Source organism: Chiloscyllium plagiosum, chromosome 35 (genome assembly GCF_004010195.1).
Source record: "Chiloscyllium plagiosum isolate BGI_BamShark_2017 chromosome 35, ASM401019v2, whole genome shotgun sequence".
Lineage (NCBI taxonomy): Eukaryota > Metazoa > Chordata > Chondrichthyes > Orectolobiformes > Hemiscylliidae > Chiloscyllium > Chiloscyllium plagiosum.
This window is the reverse complement of record NC_057744.1, coordinates 7,132,815-7,152,863: the sequence shown is the minus strand read 5'-3', so window position 1 is coordinate 7,152,863 and position 20,049 is coordinate 7,132,815. Positions and strand designations below refer to the sequence as shown.

Below are 20,049 nucleotides of genomic sequence, written 5' to 3'. Positions count from 1 at the left end.
TAGAGGTTTACAAAATTATGAGGGGCATGGATAGGATAAATTGACAAAGTATTTTCCTTGGGGTCAGGGAGTCCAGAACTAGAGGGCATAGGTTTAGGGTGAGAGAGAAAAGATATAAGAGACCTAAGGGGCAACTTTTTCACGCAGAGGGTGGTACATGTATGGAATGAGCTGCCAGAGGATGTGGTGGAGGCTGGTACAATTGCAACATTTAAGAAGCATTTGGATGGGTATATGAATAGGAAGTGTTTGGAGCAATATGGACCGGGTGCTGGCAGGTGGGACTAGATTGGGTTGGGCTATCTGGTCGGCATGGACAGGTTGGACCGAAGGGTCTGTTTCCATGCTGTACATCTCTATGACTCTATGAATCATTCAGAGAAACTAATATGCAAATAGTCCTTTCCAACCTGATACAAGTCCGCAAAAAAATGGGAAGTGAACAGGGTTGACTATTTCATTTGTTATGTATCATACCTTGTGAGGTTCATGAGGATTACCGCGAGTCATCATGGAGTCTTGTTTGTCCCCATCTTTCGATCCATTGTCTGCCTTAATTTTCACATCTTTGGTGACACAGCCCGACTTGGGGTCATCCCCATTCTTATGTTGAGACTTTACATCTTCACCATCAACTGGAGGCAATTTTGACGAGTTACCCACAGAATCACATTTACTATCTCCAGCTCCAATTTCATCATTTTCTTCTCCGTTAATTGCCATTGAACATTCGTTGACACCTGGTTTTTCAGCTTGCATTAGAATGACATCATTTTCTGTGTCACTCCCACTTTTATCTTGGATGTCTAATTTCTCATCAATACTGTCAATGTCATTATCAGCTTCTTTATCAGGGGTTAACTTGTTTGGGGTTGGGGGCTGCACATCTCGACTTTCTGAGTCAAGCACACTTCCAGGTAGACTTCTTTCCTGGCTTTGCTCATACGATACCTGTTTTGCATTTGCAAGTTGCAAATCACCAAAAACAACAGGTCAGTAAGTTCTGCTTAGCAGCCAATGCCAACCTTTTTTTAAAATCACTTTCTCTAAGTTGCATTGAAGTAAAATATGCTTACAATTATTGAGAGTAATAGGTTTAAAGGGTTAGAAAAACATAAATGTTTGATAAACTTTAACTGTATTGCTTGGATTTTTTTGTTAAAGCATCCATTGATACCACTACACAATACAGGCATATGCTATGTGGCATGCATAATGTTGTCGCATACATCAACACAAATGGGCAAATTCATCCCAAGTGTGACTGATGTGCTGTGTGGAACAACTTCAAAGAGAGACGTGACATGGTCATATTCATTAAAAAAAAAGAGATAATATTTTGTTGAGCTGTGTTGGATGTAATTCACTGCAGATAAACTCAGTCAACATTGAAGAAAAGAATGGAATATGGAATTTGGCATGTTATAAACAGTCAATGGATTTCTGCAGACCAATATGAAAAATGTGACAAGTGGAGAATGGAATTGAGCACCACAGGGTTTATAATTCAGAGGTTAAGCGTAAGTTAAAAAAACTGGGTACCAGAGATGCTAAGTCTCCAGTCATTTCTTTTTAAAAGGCATTGAAGTGATACGTGCTAGAGCTTATTTCAGGGGAGGAGGAGAAGAATTTTATACCAGTATAAAATTGAGCTTCCTTTTTCCAGATAATGTTAGTGGCTCCCACACATGGACAGAATAGCCAGAGAGCAGAGAAAATAATTTTTACAAGGATGGAGTATGTTGCCTGGTTTAATGAAAGTGGACTATATTTTGAAAGTTACATATCAAAACATTTTTATGTAGATGGATTCCATTTCAGCTCAGTCATTCCAGATTTCTAAACTAGAAACAGTGAAGAAAACTAATGTGTGACAATGTATTACCTTGCTGAATATATTTGACCTTACCAAGAATTCTTGGCGTGTTTTTTTAAAGCAATAAACTCAGTCTAGAAGACAGTAAGCTTTTTGACTATCTGGTGCACAGAACCGAAATGAATTGCACAAATAATAGCATGTAGTAACTAAAAACTGAAGGAACTGTGGATGCTGTAAATCAGAAACAAAAACCGAAAATGCTGGAAAAGCGCAGTAGGTCTGGCAGCATCTGTGCAGAGAAATCAGATTTTCGGGTCCAATGACCCTTCCTCAGAACTAATTCTTGCAAGTTCTGAGAAAGGGTCACTGGACCCGAAATGTTATCTCTGATTTCTCTGCACGGATGCTACCAGACCTGCTGAGCTTTTCCAGCAATTTCTGTTTTTTGAGCACATACCAACTGTTGGTCAGCCAGCCAAATTTGGTGTGGTCGTTCAGTTTTTCTCTGAATCTAGGAATTAGCTTTGCCAATTCTATGTACACAGCCACCAACCCATCTACAAAAGAAAAGCTCTAAAGCTTATAATCCAGAAATAGAGAGAAATAGGATAATTAGTAATGGGTGGGAAGGGAATTACGAAGGTCAGGCTACAAATATTCAGTGACATTAGTCTTGTGATGCCAACACAGCTAATCAAAAGTCACCTCTTTCTGACTTCCAGCTTCTTCATCAGACCCTGGGAGGTTTTGAAGCTCAGGTTCAGTCCCTTCTTCAACATGGTCATGATCTGCATCCTCATCAATTTCTGCACTTTCCTGAAGTAAATATCCAATGGTGATATCAATGAACAATAAACATGTACAGCATAATCAATGGCAAACAAATGACTACCTAAGCCCTATGTGTGAAACCTATTATATTATTTCTATGATCTAATTTTTTCACATCTGCTGTACACATGTAAACAATCAGAATACAAAACCAGCATAACACAAAACGATGGTCATGAAGTACTTTGAAAGGCTGGTGATGTCATTAATCAACTCCAACCTCCCCATTATTCTTGACCAACTCCAATTGGCCTATCAGACCAACAGATCCACGTCAGATGCCATATCACTTGCCCCTCATTCCTCCCTCGAACATCTTGACACCAAGAATAGCTATGGAAGAATCCTACTCATTGACTTCAGTTCAGCCTTCAACACTATTATCTCCTCGAGAATGATTACTAAACTTAGTAATCTGAGACTATGCCCCACCCTCTGCAACTGGATCCTCAGTTTCCTGACCCACAGGCCACAATCAGTGAAGACTGGGGACAATATTTCATCCTCACGAACACTCAACACTGGTGCCCCCCAGGAATGTGTACTCAGCCCCCTACTGTACTCACTGTATACCCATGCCTGTGTCGCCAAATACCAGATTAATGCCATTTACAACTTCGCTGATGACACCACCATAGTCAGTCGAATCTCAGATGGCGATGAAACAGACTACAAACAGAAGATGGAAGACCTGGAAAGATGGTGCATGAGAACAACCTAGCTCTCAATGCCATCAAAACCAAGGAACTCATTTTTGACTTTCGGCGGTGAAACAAGTGGAGAGAATCAAGCTCCAGGCAGTGGTCATCCACAAGAAGCTTTCTTGGACTCTTCATGTGGATGCACTGGTTACAAAGACCAACAACATTTTTTCTTCCTCAGGCAGCTGAGAAAACTTGGCATGTCGGCAAATACCCTTGCCAACTTTTATAGATGCACCATCGAGAGCATTCTGTCTGGATGTATCACTATCTAGTATGGCAACTGTACCATTCAAGATCGGAGACGGTTATAGAGAGTATTGAACTCGGCCCGGACAATTACAAAGGCCAACCTCCCATTTATAGAATACGCTGTCAATGAAAGGCCACCAGCATTCTCAAAGATCCATCCCACCCTGGCAATGCTTTTCTCCAACGTCTACCACTGGGGAGAAGGTACAGAAGCCTGAACACACTCACCAGCCGGTTTCAAAACAGTTTCTGCCCTACCGCTGTTAGAATATTGAATGGATTCAGAAACTCCTAGCATTCCCCTGTCCCTGTGTTTTGGTTTTTGCCTCTGTTTACCTATTATTTACTTATCTATGCTATTTAACGATCTGATCTGCCTGTATTGCTTACAAGACAAAGCTTTTCACTATGCCTCAGTACATGTGACAATAAATTCAATTCAATTCAATTCCATACCAGCATTTGCAAGTGTACTTTCAGCAATTTCATAAACCTGCATGAGGAGACCTGAAAATTACTAACTATAGTTCAGTGAAAAATGACAAATATTTTTGTCATTTAAAATACTAAATTTATTCTCAAATTACATTTCAAATTAATGAGAATATAAGGGGCATGAAGAACACAACCTAAGCTGTACCATGGGATGTTGCATCTTAAAATTTCTTGTAAGGGGGCAAACCATGGACAAAAGCTGTGTAAATTAAAATTCAAAGGAATATGCTGATCATCAGATTGATTAATACAATGGCAAGAGTTTCCATTAACTTGTCCTCTGTATGAATAAGAGATCTTTTGAAGGTCACATATCTAGTTTTAATTTCCTTAATCAGATGCAGTCTGGGTTTTGTCTTTAGCTGTCAAACTAGTTGGTGGAAGTTACTCCAGTATACAATCTCTCAGTAAGTGCCAAATCTATTAAAAAATGTGCAGATGATATTTGTCTTGCAATAATTCTTGTAATATGAATCTGAAGTCATAGATATTGCTATCTTAGTGTGACTATCTTGTTTTGTTTACTACTTCTTCACATTTCATGAGACAAAGGAATACATTTGATGTAAAAAATATAATGCAGTAGGATCTTACTTCTTTCTCCAGAAAGTTGGCAGTCCCTAACTTTGATTCTTTGCCAAGGAAGTTCACAAAAGGTTGTCTAAAAATAAAATGCTGGAAATACACAAAGGGTCCACCATCATCACTAGACAGGGCAAACAAGTTGTTGTTTCACAAATAGACCCAGTGGCAGAAATTCTGATGAATCCAGTTTTAAAGATTGTTCTCCTAATATTGTATGTCCTTCTGAACAATGCCACAGGAGATCAAGTAACTATTAAAAATTTACAGATATTCTTCTTTACCCAAAAAGTGGTTAAAATCCAGAACTGGGCACCACATGGTAAAACAGCAGAGATGCATTTAAAGGTAAGTTAGGTAAATACATGAAGATTACTGCATTGGAATCCTTGCCGATTATTCATTATTTTTACTTTATTCTTTTATTAATTTTGGATTGGAGCTGGGACCTGGGAACTGTGAAGTAAAGATGGCTTTTGAACTGTACATAACAGCTTGTGTTAGAAGGAAAACAGACCAAACAAGCTTTGGTTTATTCATGAGGCTAGCCTAGAAGTCAATTACAGATTAGTTCCTTGTCAAGATTCTGCAGATACTTTGTCACTGGGGAAGAGCATTATATCTAAATATATTGCAGAAATTGGATATTAACAAGGTCAGTGTCTGGGAATTGGCTCCAGCAAGTCTGAAAATGACCTTAATATTCAAGCACATGGCAGGTGCTGATTGGCAACTAGGACCTTGTGGAGGAGATTGTCAGTGTATCAGGGAGTGGTCAGAGTTTGAATTGGGTTTGGACTAAGTTTTGTTGGAAAAAGGAAGCTGAATGTTGGTGCTACAGCATGAAGGTTTGTTAGCTCTTTGCCTAACCTCCCAACAGCAGCTCTTGGAAACTCAGAAAAGAAAGCTAAGTTGTAAGCATTACTGCCTTTATCTGAGTGAACTGAAAAGATGATCCTTTTGTACATCTCCAATAAATAAATCATCTATGCCAGTGGAATAATGCATGATGAAAACTACTTCAGTAATCTGGCCAGTTTTGTTATTCTTTTACATATCCCTTAAGTATGTCTGATTGCCTATCTGTCTGTCTTTTGTATGAATAGAGCTGAAAACAAGCAGTTTTGAATTTATAGCTCAGGCCAATTAGATTACTTTGTTTAATTTTACCCTGCTAAAGTTACTATATCATTAATAAATTGCAAAATTGTTTGTTTAAGATTCAAACCAGTGTCTGGAATTGACAATTCACAGAGTCTGGGATTTGTTATCCAAAAGTCTGCTTAGGAATCATTGGGACCAACTTTGAGAATCTTTAAAGGTTTTAATGATACATTGTTGTGAACACAAAGGTAGGAAGACTGATTTGGTTGAACTGTCTGTTGTTGTGTCATAACAAGAGGAATGAATCGATAAAGTATGGCACTGGAAAAAGCTCAGCAGGTCAGCAGTATCCAAAAAGCAGGAGAGATGAGCTTTCGGGCAGGATCCTTCATCAAGAGGAATAGAAGTTTAAGTTGAAAGGGTCATGTGAGATTTATGTGGAGTACAAACTCTAGCAAGGATCAGTTAGGCCAACTGCCCTATTGCTGTCGTGTAAATTCTATGCAACTCTGTGTAATAACTATGAGTGTAAACTCAAAAGTTACTTTCCGTTCATTTCTTCTTTGTTCGATTGTGCCCCCTGTACTGAGAATGGACAGAAAATTCAATATGTTTTAAAGCAAAGTGTGTCCCGATCCTGGTAGTATCCTCTGCTGCAGTGTGTTTAACACCAGGTAAGAATTTCATACATGCAATCTGAGGAATTTTTTTTTTGCTAAGGTACATAAATGCAAATCATCCAGCACCATTCTACAAATCTGCTGTAATAAAATGTAAGATCTTGACAAGATAATTGTATCTTTCCTTTCTGGTATTCCACTAAAAACACTAAAAATCCAAAATATTTGAAAGAATACTAGATAAAGGCTAAACCTAGAAACATAAGGATATAAACCAGTAACTAAATAGATTTTAAAACACTGATGGTGAAGAAAATGCTGCAGTAGATTTCTTTTCCTTTCACACTCACACACACCTCAGATAATTATTAAACAGCTCAAGCAACTAGGAATTAATTTGGTGTTGCTTTTTGTAAATCCCAGAGGGAAAAATCTAATTACTGTTACCCGATTCGTTCTGTCAGCAGGGGTGGTACTTCATCTATACCACAGCTGGAGAGTATACTGGAGATACAATCTTTAACCCTGTGAGTAAGGCAGCATTAAAAACATCTACATAGAAATCTCAGGTTGTCTAGAAAACACTGAAAATTGCAAATGCAATTAATAACTTCATAAGTTTCCATTCTATGTTCAAAATAAAATGCAGAGAAAATCATTTTGTTTTTGTATGATTCTCCACTAAGCTCAGCTGGAGAACTTTCAGACTTTATGTGACATTCCACATATTAAGTATGTGAGAATTAAAAATTCAATACATTTAAAGGGAACATACCAGTGACTTCAAATTGCATGCATGCCACAATATGTATTTTGTTGTTTTCACGTGTACCTATCCAATCATACTGAAAGAATTTCCTCCAATGGTTTCTCTTCCCACTCCTGCACTATTACCTCTGGAATCCATCAAGAATCTATTCTTAGCCCCTACATAATCTACATGTGCAGTAATCAAGTCCATCTCTGCCTTACCATGACTTTTTCCAATCCCTTCATTGGTTCTGTATCATTTATCTACTTGTCCAACATCCAGTGCAGAATGAGCCTCAATTTTCTTCAATTAAAGGTTTGGAACAGAAATATGTCTTCAGCACTTGCCACAAACTCTGTTCCCTTGTCAGCAACTTGATTCCCCTCTTTGGGTACGATATCAAACTAAATAGACAGCTTACAACCTTGACATCCCATTCAGCCTCAAGTTGAACCTTTGAGTCCATACCTTCTCCATCACAAGCACCTGCTTCTACCTCCATGGCATCTTCTCTCTTGGTTTTTCTATATTAAAAGGTTCCACACAAATGCAAGTTGATGTTCTTTGAACAAAGGCAATACTACATTATAGGTGAAAACATATGTATTTAAAGATGTCTTTATTGAAACATTTAAAATTCCACGCTAGAAAGCATCAGCAAAGGCAGCATCTAATTTCAGAATGAGTTTCAAATCAATAATTGAATAGCTAGCTTGCATTCACTGCCCAGAACTAAATTTGAATGGCCTTTTTGGGTAAAGTTATCAGAGGTCTACTGTTTAGTATGGAATGGTATTGCAATATAAACTAATGTCTTCAGGACGTGTAGGACAAGAAGAAAAAGGAGGCCTGACTGAGAAAACTTAAGCCACTGTAAATTGTTCATATTAATTGTTGTTCCTATTATCTCAGAATTCAGATGACTGACAGTCATGAGCAGATCAAAGTTTATGCTTTGCAAGGTTATTCCAAACAACTCAATGAGATGCAATCACTGCCAAAATTAATACCTAGTAATCAATTGTCAATGAATTCTTTAATAAATCTGAAACAATTGAGTCACAATCGTTAGTCCTTTGATGTGTGTATGATTTGATATCCAGAACTGTGCACAATTGTATACAGATATTGCCATGACAGCCATCTTCAGTGGAAGGAGAGAAGAACAAAATCAATTCCAATAAACTTCACCGCACATGTTAAAAAAAAAGATGTGTTTTGGATTCAAATTACAGTCAAAATAACTTAGTTTTTGTTCTTATTAACATTGTCATTAGACTGAACATTGGAATCCAGCTAAATACTCCATTATCTCCATAACCAAATGAATATTGTTTCATTTTTCATTTCCAAACAGCAGTCTTTTTCCACAGGAAAGCAATTTAAGCAAAAAGAGATTCTTACTGGTACAGGATGACAGACTCAATCACAAAATTTTGTTTCAGAATTATAATGGAAATCCCTTTGAATATTAAATGTTAATTTCCATGGTAATTTACATGTTTAGGCATGTTAATGGTCTCTCAAATGTAAACGATTTTTTGCAAACCAATTTAAAATGTGCAAGGCATCGAGCTATTGTTTTTTAAGACAACGCAGTTGCACTGAGATAACAGGCTGCTCCCAATTCTCCCTCTTTCTCCCTGTTACCCACTTCCTTCTTAGCCATCTTCTGTAGGTCAAGCTGCTTGGACAATGGGCTCATATATAATAACTCAAATGAGCTGTCCTACACCTGATATATCAAGAAAAGGTAAATAGTTCAATTATGCTTGCCTCCCACAGTGGTAAGAAACCCACAATATAAGTGAACATATATATTTTCAGACTGGATTGGAACTTTATAAATAAGTTTCGGGTTATTACTTGATGTATATCTTGGGTCAATACAATTCCAGTATGACTAAGTGAAAACAAAATTAAATGATTTAAATTGGTCTCATCTCCAAATATTAAAAATTCTGAACTGTGGTAGACTCTCTAAAAGGCTTTCGAAATATGATGCTTTGAAGTTATTATAGCCAACAATGCCAGATAAGTCCGGGTTTAAAGACTGCATTGGGGAATGACTGGAAACTGTCCCATACTAGAAGGTTACATGTTTAAGGTGTTCCATGTTACTTGAGTAAATCATCTAGCCTGTCACTTCAATGCAGTACTGAGGGAATGCTACATTGTTGGTGGTGCCCTTCTTTAATGCAATAAAATTAAGGTTTTATTTATCTTATATATGCATTTAGTAAAGGTGGCAATCCAGACAATACTAGTTTCAAGATGCATGTTAACTTCCTCCTTTGTCTCCTAAATTCTGACTGCAGACCCACATCCCTCTTTCTGCCTATGTCAATGACATGGACAACGAGTTTTTCAACCTGCCCTCTCAGTGTGCTCTAAAGATGTTCAGGGACATCCTCGACTTTAGCACCAGGAAACACACTACTGTGGGATTTACTTAGAATGCCTGTATATTCCCCTAACTAGCAAATCAACTATAACTATTGCTTTTTCCATTTTCTGAGTTACACTTCCTTGATGTACCATTACTTTCATCAGTGTTCTGAATACTGGCTGAAGAGGGGATTGTGAGCAGGGAACTCCTGCACTAACTGCCTGCTGCTTGACTATCTGGCGGTCAACTATTTTTTAACTTCCTTAAGCTGTGGAGCGATCACATCTATAAACATGGTACACAAAGCTCCCAGCACATGATCACACAGCAGTGAACTAGGGGTTGCTGCTCAAGTTCTGAAACCTGGAGGTCAAGCTACTGCAACTGATGAGACTTCTTGCACAAATGGTTCCATAATTTCCACATACCACAGGATGTGCACTCTAGAGACTGCAGCATCCCAATTATTCCACTACAGATTAAAAACCTTGTTACTGCTAATAAACTTTTATTAATACCATAAAACTCACTAAAACTGATAAACCATACCACTACTGAATATACCTACCAGAATCCAAAAAAAAAAACAAGATTCACATGTTACTTGTCATCAAAACTTGATATTTTAAAAGTCTTTTTACCTGCCAGTTGTTTATCCTTGGGACTGAATTACTTTAATGGCACTTCAAGCTTGGAACTGGTCTTCACTTTCTGGTACTCCTTTTTATTCCCAAGGACACAGCCTAGAAACAAAAGCTCGAATCCCACTTCACTGAGGTAGACCTGGAGGTGCTGCTAGACAGGATGGTAGAAAGGAGGGCCATCTTTCTCTTGTGACTGCCAAGGGAGGCCTTGTCACCATGCTAAGCAGCCTGAGCTAAGGTCGTAGGCTTGATTCAGTGCAGTTTCCTGCGTGAAACACTTTTCGCAGGAGTGAAGGAAGAACGTGAGTGATCTTATGTGCTCCACAATGTTATGTGCCACCATTTTCTCTCTTCTTTCTCTCATTCTCAGAGCTATCATTCACTCAAACTCTGCCAATGCAGACACCTCTCATCAAGGCTCAGGGACTCCAACACTCACTATTGCATGCATCATGTCCATGCTTTCACATACCTCGCCCTCCCAAACTACTCATACCTCCAGCCCTCTGTGCTACTTATTTACAAAGTGGGAGCACCTCACCATCTGTCCTGTCGCTGCATCATTACTAATGGCTCACCCATCCACTTCCATAAAACACAATGCTCCTTCAGTCTCATTCCAGGAAAATAAAAGCCTCACAACTCGCTTGAGAGGATGAAGACATACATCTGCTAACCCACCATGAGTCTTCATCCTACATGAGGAGAAAATGCATGAATTAGCCAGAGAGGATCATGATCTCTTATGTGGGTATGCAGAGACCTCCAATGAACAACCACCCTGCATGCTTCACTGTGCTGTTAATCTCGGTTTTCCCACTACCATCAATGCTAACACATTCTCTTTTCTGCACAAGCTTTTACCACATTTACAAAGTTTATTCCCTCTCTTATGCAGACACTGCAAACCTCTAACGAGAATAGGGCAGCTACACAGACCCTCAATTCCAACTCCATTTCTGAAGAAGTGTCATATTGGACTTGATATATCAACTCAGATTTTCTTTGCACTGATGCTGCCAGATCAGCTGAATTTTTCCAGCATCTACTCTTTCTTTTTCAGATTTCCAACATCTGCAGTATTTTGCTTTTATTTAACCAGGTCCTGCCTGGCTTCTCACATTCAATGGTGCAAACCACATCAAATATTCTTAGATCTCCCTTCCTTTCAAAGTTGATTCTCATGTGTGCAGAGAACTCCTGCACTAACTGCCTGCTTCTGCTTGACTGTCTGGCGGTCAACCATTTCTTAACTTCCCTAAGCTGTGGAGTGATCACATCTATAAACATGGTACCCACAAAGCTCCCAGCACATGACCACACAACAGTGAACAAGTTGCTGCTCAAGTTCTGAAACCTGGAAATCAAACTACTGCAACTAATGAGACTTCTTGCACAAATGGATTTTCAGAAGATTGCAGGTGATTCTCCATTTCCTCTGCATCCAGGACATCCCCCTCTCTGTCCGCTTCAGTTATGAATGATGTTCACAATTATGCAGCACATCCTGTCTGGGTGACCCTGTAAGGCCCTGCCGGAGCAGTCCTCGCACTGAACCTCATCTTAAAGAAGCCTACTGTCTGTGTGGCGGTATCTCCTGATTAACTGTTGTTTCCTCTGACTCCATTAAGAACTGGTCCACTTGGACTTTCAGACATGGTCATTTGCTTCAAGCACATACAGTGTGCTTGCAATATAAACTGCTGGTACATGCTGTACATTTGACATTGATGTAGTGTGGTGCCAAACAGCAACATATCCACCCCCTTGACTGGTTCAGTGCTCTGAACTGTGACAAGCTGCCTACATCTCACACGATGTTAAAAAGAATTGCAAATCATATAGATTAGCTGTCTGTAAGTTAGCACTGAAGAGTCCATGTACTGAAAACCAATATAAGAAACAGAGGATGTTAAAGTGAGTAAAGGAAACTAACAGCCATAAGATGCATCCTCTGTAGATGCATGATATACAACTGTATCCCTGTGCATAAAGCCACAGCGGTGAAGCACACAAGTCAATACCCAAAATCCAAAGTGAAGCCCTGAAGGGTTGAAGGCGTGCGTATATTGTTCTGAAAGCAGCCAATGTTGTGGTGAGGCCGGTGGTGTGACCATATTGATTTGCATGGACAAAGGGTGGAGGAGATCAGTGTCCATGGAGTAAGCAAGAAAATTGTGATGAAAGTGGAGTTTTCTGAAGCCCAGAGAAGCAGCTAGCTATCAGCACCAGGTAACGCTCTTTCAAGTCAGGAATTGGCACTGTCTAGTTTCTCAAGGAAGGAGAGAATACAGACTTGTATAGGTATTACTTGAGTTTAGCTACCAATGAGATGATTAGAACTCAGATAGTCACCACTCATTCATGGTGTTCAGAACTTGCCATTTAAACCTGAAGGGGAAAATCAGATTTCTTTCTCTCAATGTTGAGATGCAGGTTTTGTTTCATTTTCACAACTTTCTCTGCATTGCCCATGCTGGTTAAGATTGGGAGAATTCTGCCTTATGTCTCTGAGCAATGTCCTGTGACATCACAATCCCATTTTTATTCGTAAACTATGGTATTTCCCTGACAGGTCAGATTCTGCCTCACCTCCCACATTGTCTCAAGACGTCATAGCTAATAAACGTAACTGCTGATTGTAAACCTTACTACAATTAATAAGTTCACTTATCACAACAATGATCTGAAATAAAATTTTAATCTGTTAACTTCTGAAGGAAAAAGCAAAGTATCGCCCAACCATACACTTACCCTGTTTCCTGCAATGTCACGCATTGATTTATTCTGGATACCCTCTGCTGTTTTCGCAGTCCCTCTCTTACTTTCTTCACTGCTCTCTTTATCCCCACTGTGCTGTCAACTCTCCAACTAGTCTCAGACCAACTCTCTCTTTCTGCTCCTCACACCCACTGTGCTATGACTCTCCTGTTGGTCTTGCAATGCCTCTCTTGATGCTCTTTTTATTCCCCTGTGCTCTTACCTTATATAATTTATTGACAAACAGTGTAGAATGTGCCCATAATATTTAAGATGCTATATGAATCTTTTCACCACATATCCTATGCAGTAAAGACCATTCCCTCCCAACTCTATAAAATCACCTCTGAACTTACCTTTCTCCACTTCTTGCTGCAACATCCCTTTGTGCCTTTATAGATTGTTCCCAGATTGGCTACTCCAATACTCTGCGCAGCAGGTCAGGCAGCATCCAGGGAACAGGAGAATCGACATTTCGGGCATAAGCCCTTCTTCAGGAATCCTGAAGAAGGGCTTATGCCCGAAACGTCGATTCTCCTGTTCCCTGGATGCTGCCTGACCTGCTGCGCTTTTCCAGCAACACATTTCCAGCTCTGATCTCCAGCATCTGCAGACCTCACTTTCTACTCCAATACTCTACCAGTAGTCTCCCATCATTCACTCACAATAATCTATTTATCCACAATCATAATGCAAGACCTCACTAGGACTAACACAGCTATTACATATGTCTTTGGTGACCCACAACTGTTCCCAGGCCTTCAGTGCATCAAATTTAACGTTCTTTCCAACTCAGACTATTTAGGTTTTGTGAAGAAAATGGAACAATGTACCATTTTTAAAATTATACACGTCAATAGTGTACAGTACAGTCTGTTCCTGGTGGACAGATTTCTGCAGATCTGATTTACCTATTTTCTGTAAGTGGGATAAATTGAGTAATTTCCAATATTAGAGCACTTTCTACTGTCAGAAAATCTTCTGAAAGGGTTAAAGTATTCACTTAAGTAATGCAATAAAAGATCCACTAAGAACTGATACTCCCTGATTCCAAAGTTTTTTCCAGTCTTCTTCACTTGGCTTTATGCTTAACTGGAGCTATGAGTGCAGTCACTATTTATCTGAGCAGCCTAACTGAATGGAATCTTTGTCAAATACATAATGCTCAGTTAGAAGCATTGACGTTCAAAGCAATAATCAATCGCTTTATGGTGCTGAGGCTTTACAACCCAACTGTACATAACAAATGGACAGAGTCTTGTGATGCAGTGGTAGTGTGCTTACCTCTGAACCAGGTGGACCAGGTTCAGGTCTCACCTGCTCAAGAGGTGCATCAGAACCTTTGTGTATGTCCCAAAGGAAATCCCATGGAAATTAGCAGGACCATCATTATTCTAAGGGCGGCATAGAACATATTGGAGATTATTATTGGCGAAGGCAAAAATTATTTGCAGTTGGAACATTGCTGTAGTGTATGGCAGTACTCCCACAAACTGCACAGGGACAGGTATCTTGTTCTGTGATGTTGTATGAGGTGCAAATATTGCCAGGACAGCCTGTTCTTCTTTGAAATAGTGTCATTTCAATATTTGAAACATCAAATATAATTTGGTATCTATAGTGAAGATCAGGTCAAATGGTCATAAACAATAGTCAGATGGCTACTGCAAGTCAATGACATATGGAGTTGGCACGCATTGACAAAGCAACCATGGGTGACAGACAGCATGATAGTTGTTAACAGCAGAAAAAAAACTTGTGATTTAAGTTGAAATAATAATTAACTCTGCTACTTCATATGTCATAGATTAGGTATATTGATTATGAATGGACTTTATTCTGTATTTGTTTAGGCGAGCACAAACAACAGATGTTACATTTTTAAAGCTGTTTGCAATGCAATTATGCAGGATGTGGTCAGCTATTACAGCTGCGCTTTACTGCCCCCCACTGGAGACACTCAGTCCAAAACTGTATCTTATGATGTTTAGATCGGGTGAGAATTTTTTTTCCCAAAATATTATTGTTGCCATCTATGTGTTTATTGTAATAAAATTTAATTTAAGGTTGTATTTTTGTACCTAATGAATGTTACAACTTGCATTGTGTTCGTAAGACTGCTGGAAAGGTTGAAGGAATGTCTACAGCAAGTTGGTGAATCAAAACCTTCCTTTACTAACTATGCTACTCAAAAAATTTAATCTTAACACTTTTGAAATATTTATCCCATGTTAAAGCCTGAATTTGAAGATGTAATTTTTCCATAGTTTTTCAATAAGAATGGTTCAATAGGCAATAATCTTCTATAATTAATATGTAGCTATAATAATTATAACTAGTGCATTTGCCAGTAATCAGTTCCTGGGGAACAAATAAAAATCTGGGAACACAACATTACAAAGTCAAGCTTGTGCTCAGTTCCTATATCATTACTGTCTCCATTATTACCTTATAATGTACAAGGTGCCACATCTCCAGCGAACTCAGCACACCTAACATACAATTAATTAAAAAATTTAACAGATTTAGAAAAGCTGGAGCCTACTTTTAAATAGGAGCATCTAATTCAACTGAATTCTTTTTTGCACAAAATCCTTACTGCAGTCTAACATTGCTTAATTCAACTTTGATTGTTCCAAGTTTTTTTTAGTCCAAACAAACAACTTTACATTAACAGGATCGTCAGTGTGTATTATTATAAAATGACAAAATGTCTTCCCACAGGTTGAAAGCAACAGCTCAGTCTTGCTGTTTTTCTGACTTTTATAAAGCAATCAAGTTGTGCTCCTGTGGTTTAGGATGTCGACAGAATTGCTGAAGTAAATTATTGCCTTGTAACATTGCCAGTCACTGGTTTCACATTTACAGTTCAAGTTGTATGCAGTCTTTTCAAATTCACCACTCGTGACATATTTTTGCTACAGATTAATAATGTACAAGGAAACTGGTTGAGAATGGGATCAGAAGCAAAGGCAGGGGTTGAGAAAGCAACAGTGGAATCAAGGTAAAATAAGGATCACCGTATGAATTTATTATTTGTCAATAACATGTCTTGAATAAATGTTCAGACTGCATGCCCAACTAAAATCATCCCAAGCTCTTTGATGATGTATGGGTTTCTTAGACTATGAATTTGAAAGAGCTATTATTTTAGAGTTAATAATACAATTTTATTGAAAGTCAGAAAATTAGGTTTATGCCAATATGATCAGATTGTATTTGTTTTTTGATATAATAGAACAAGCTTAAAAAAAAACTCAAACATACCTCATATTCAAAACCATCACCTAAGGTCCCCACATCTATGTGCAGGTTTTTCATGAGGTGAGCACTATCAGGAGCACTCTGTGGAAATAGATTATTTGTATTCTATATTAATTCTGAACTCCTCAAAATCATTTTCTAACCACCCCACCCCAGATACCAGAAATCCCATATGTGCACATTGTTCAAGCAGCAATTTACATTAGATTTATCAGAGTTCCTATTGAACCCTAATGTCTTTGTTGAACGAAATATGCCATTACATAGCATATAGGGTGAAGCAAGTGCATTAACAAAGACAAGAGCTAAGCAACATCAGTCAAACACTTGTTCATGAAATCAGCAGGAAAGAATCTATTTTTGTCTACATAATGCCATACTAAGGCATATCAACCCAATACTGCATAAATAATGTATATGATATTAATATTCAGAAACATTATGCAACAATTCCATTTTCATAAAAGCTGTCTGATCAAAGCTTGTTGTTTTTACACAGTTCAATGACAAAATAATGTAAGAGCAATGATATGTGAGTGCATAGAACCTAGTTCAGAGTTTCTTAAGATTGCTACTTCTTTTTATTATCATTTCTGAAGAAGACTGATGGAGAAGAGAGCAGTGGCTTTTAATTTTTTTTCACATTGGATATTCCTTACATTGATTCACTCATTCCGAGGCAATGGTGCAAATAGTGACAGATTAAACAGTTATCTCCACCAAAAGAAACATATAGGAACATTTAGTTTACATTCAATAATAGAAATACTGATAGTAAGTTAACAACTAAAGAAAACACCAAAAAAATCACAAACTGTAGAAAGTATTATGCTGATATGATGCATTGTTCACATTCTCATTACCTTTGGGAGCTGTATGTAGATCCACTGGGGACAAAGGCCTGGTTTGAATGTCAACTTTCATAAGGCCACTAAATCCACCCTTAACAAATATAACTGGGTGATGCCCAAACAACGTAGAAGCAGCAGCAGGCCATTTGTCTCTCTTTGAGTCTATTCCACCACTCATTATGACCGATCATCCAACTCAATACTCTGTTTCTGCTTTTTCTTGTTAAAAGAAATATGGGGTACACTATGTACTCATCTGATTGCCTTGAGTGACAGTAGTCCTCCTCATGAATAATGTTTTTACATCTGACTGTCACTTATTACAGCAGTGTTTTTCAAAGTTTTTCCGCTTGAGTTTGCATTTCAAGATTTGAAAATTATTGCAGCCTCTCTGAGACATCTGAATGGGGTGTTTGGGAAGATAAATGACAACACTGGTCAGAGACCTATGACAGTTATGGGAAGACGCAGCACTACAGGCAATCACTGCTACATCTGAGCTCGCAAACCCAAAATGGAATCCAATCCTTTTCCTCTCACCACCCCGTCGAACCCCCTTTTTTGATAAGTCCTGACATAGACCATCAAGAATCAACCACACAGTGCAGAACAGTTTTATTTATAGGCAGCTTAGACAGATAAAGATGGCAGCTCCCTTCCCTATAGAGCCTTGTGAAATGGATGGATCTTCAAATGACATTCTGGTTACTAGCAAGGTTTTTTTCTTGTGCAAACTCACAAATTATTTGATTCCTTCAATTTAATTTGTTACAATCTCAAGGCAGACCATCAACTATTTAACAAAGAAGTCCAAAACTCCTGGTGATTTCATGAATAAGCTCTGCCACTAGGTATTATGTTTTAAGCAAAATCGTTTACTGTACAAGGATTAAATAAAGCAATTACTGCTAATTTAACATCATATTTTGCAAACCTACAATCTTCAAACCTAAAAATCTTAACAGATCACCTCCCGTTCTGTTTTTAATCTCATTCGCCCATACTTCTCAGGATCTTGAGAGTTCTTTCACTTCTCCTAGGACCAAACTACAATTTGTCACAGACCCTCACAATTCATTTTGACTCTCCTCAGTTACTCAGTTTGGCAGTTTGACTTCCAAAGCTCATTCTCTCACTGTGAGGTTTCCACTGTCAATGTCTTCCACTAGTTTTACCAGATAGATCTGACAGTTTTCATTCCATGTTCATTTTGGACTTTTCTTTCCAAGCATGAACCACATTCACAAATTCTGGTTTGCGCTTTCAACTCAAGAACATCATTGGTTCTTAAAGGTCTCTATGCTCCTTGCTCTGGGTGCTAGGATATGCAGCAAACTTTCTTTGATCTGGGATCTTTGTGAATAACTTAAATCTTGTACGAAGACAGTTGTAGACATTTTGCCTGAATCAAGACTCAGGAGAGGGTCACCCTGCTTAGTACTTACATGTCCACCTCTGTCCTCCTTAAATAAACATGGACTATCTCAAATGGCAATTATCTCAGGAATGTTTGAGCTTCTCAGTAATTTTTCCATTAATCCTACATTCAAAATTCAAGCACCAAAACCAGAAGTCACATTCTGAGAAACATTAATCAATAAATTACATATTCACCACAAATAACTTAATTTGTCACTGCTGTAGGTATGAAGTCACATGTAGGCAAAACAGGGTAAGAATGGCTGATTTCATTCACAAAATGGATATTAGTGAACCAGAAAGGAAGTTACAACAATCAGTGATAGTTTCATAATCACCAACATTGAAACTAGCTTTCAATTGTAGATCTTTATCAGTCATAATTAAATTTAAATTTCACCAGTTGCCATGGTGAGATGTGAATCTATGTCTCAAGAAGCATTAGCCTGGTCTCTGGGTTATTGTGTCATTGTCTTACCCACACTACATATTGCTATTGTGAAAATGCAACATCATTTTGGGACTACGAGTTTAGTACATAGATCATAAGACTTCTGTGCCTACCTTCTCTTCACTCATGTCATCGTCATCTTCACTAAAGTCTACCAAGTTCATCGAAATCTTCTCTTCAGGCTTTACTCCCAGAAGACTTGTAAGGCCACCTGTTTTAGGGATCTTTAGCACCCCGCACCAACCCCAAGACAGGATAGGATTATTGAATGTGCAATAATATGCAAAATATGAGAACATCCTGATGAAAATACTATGACAATGGAAGTGTGTTATTTCACATCAGATGACAGAATAGACCCAATGTTTCGTTATATTGAAGTTATATAATTTCAATATGTAGGGACATGCAGTTGAGTGAAAAATGCAGAGGTGAGAAATAATTCCACACATTGGCAGTAGTTTTAGGGCTGAATATTTCATGGAATAAGAACCAAAAATTGATCTGCAGCAAATTGGAGATTACAAATCTCTACAAGTCATCTGTCAGGTCTTACATTGATCAATTTAGAACATCTTCAGTTGGAGGAGGCAGGTTCATTCAAGGTATTCAAGTGGGCATTAGGTGATTATTTGAACAGAAATAACATTCAGATTTATGGGGAAAGGCCAGGAGAATGGCACAAAGACAATGATAGCTGGCCTCATTCCACACTGTAAAGATCCTGTGATACTGTGCCAATGTATGAAACTTTTGTACCATGCCTTCTTTATACATTCCATTCAGATGAAATATATTATTTGCCCCATTTGACCTCAAATGCATTTCCAATTCCACATCAGTTGTCACTAATACAACATTGTGGCCTCCAACAATTGCTCTTTGCAATCTACAGGTAACTCAGAGTCATAGAGATGTACAGCATGGAAACAGACCCTTCCGTCCAACCCATCCATACCGACCAGATAGCCCAACCCAATCTAGTCCCACCTGCCATCACCCAGCCCATATCCCTCCAAACCCTTCCTAGTCATATACCCATCCAAATGCCTCTTAAATGTTGCAGTTGTACCAGTCTCCACCACTTCCTCCGGCAGCTCATTCCATACATATACC

General features: G+C 38.4%; 1 protein-coding gene across 1 annotated transcript in view; it reads right to left on the bottom strand.

Annotated features, from left to right (window-relative positions):
* Nucleotides 1-20,049, bottom strand: part of LOC122540544 (centrosomal protein of 164 kDa-like) — a 214,084-nt gene that overhangs the window by 101,311 nt on the left and 92,724 nt on the right. The window contains exons 7-10 of the mRNA XM_043676409.1: nt 19,047-19,157; nt 16,216-16,293; nt 2,525-2,635; nt 478-951 (exon numbers count right to left, since the gene is read on the bottom strand). Of these exons, the coding sequence (XP_043532344.1) occupies nt 478-951; nt 2,525-2,635; nt 16,216-16,293; nt 19,047-19,157 (774 nt within the window). The remainder of the gene's footprint in view (nt 1-477; nt 952-2,524; nt 2,636-16,215; nt 16,294-19,046; nt 19,158-20,049) is intronic.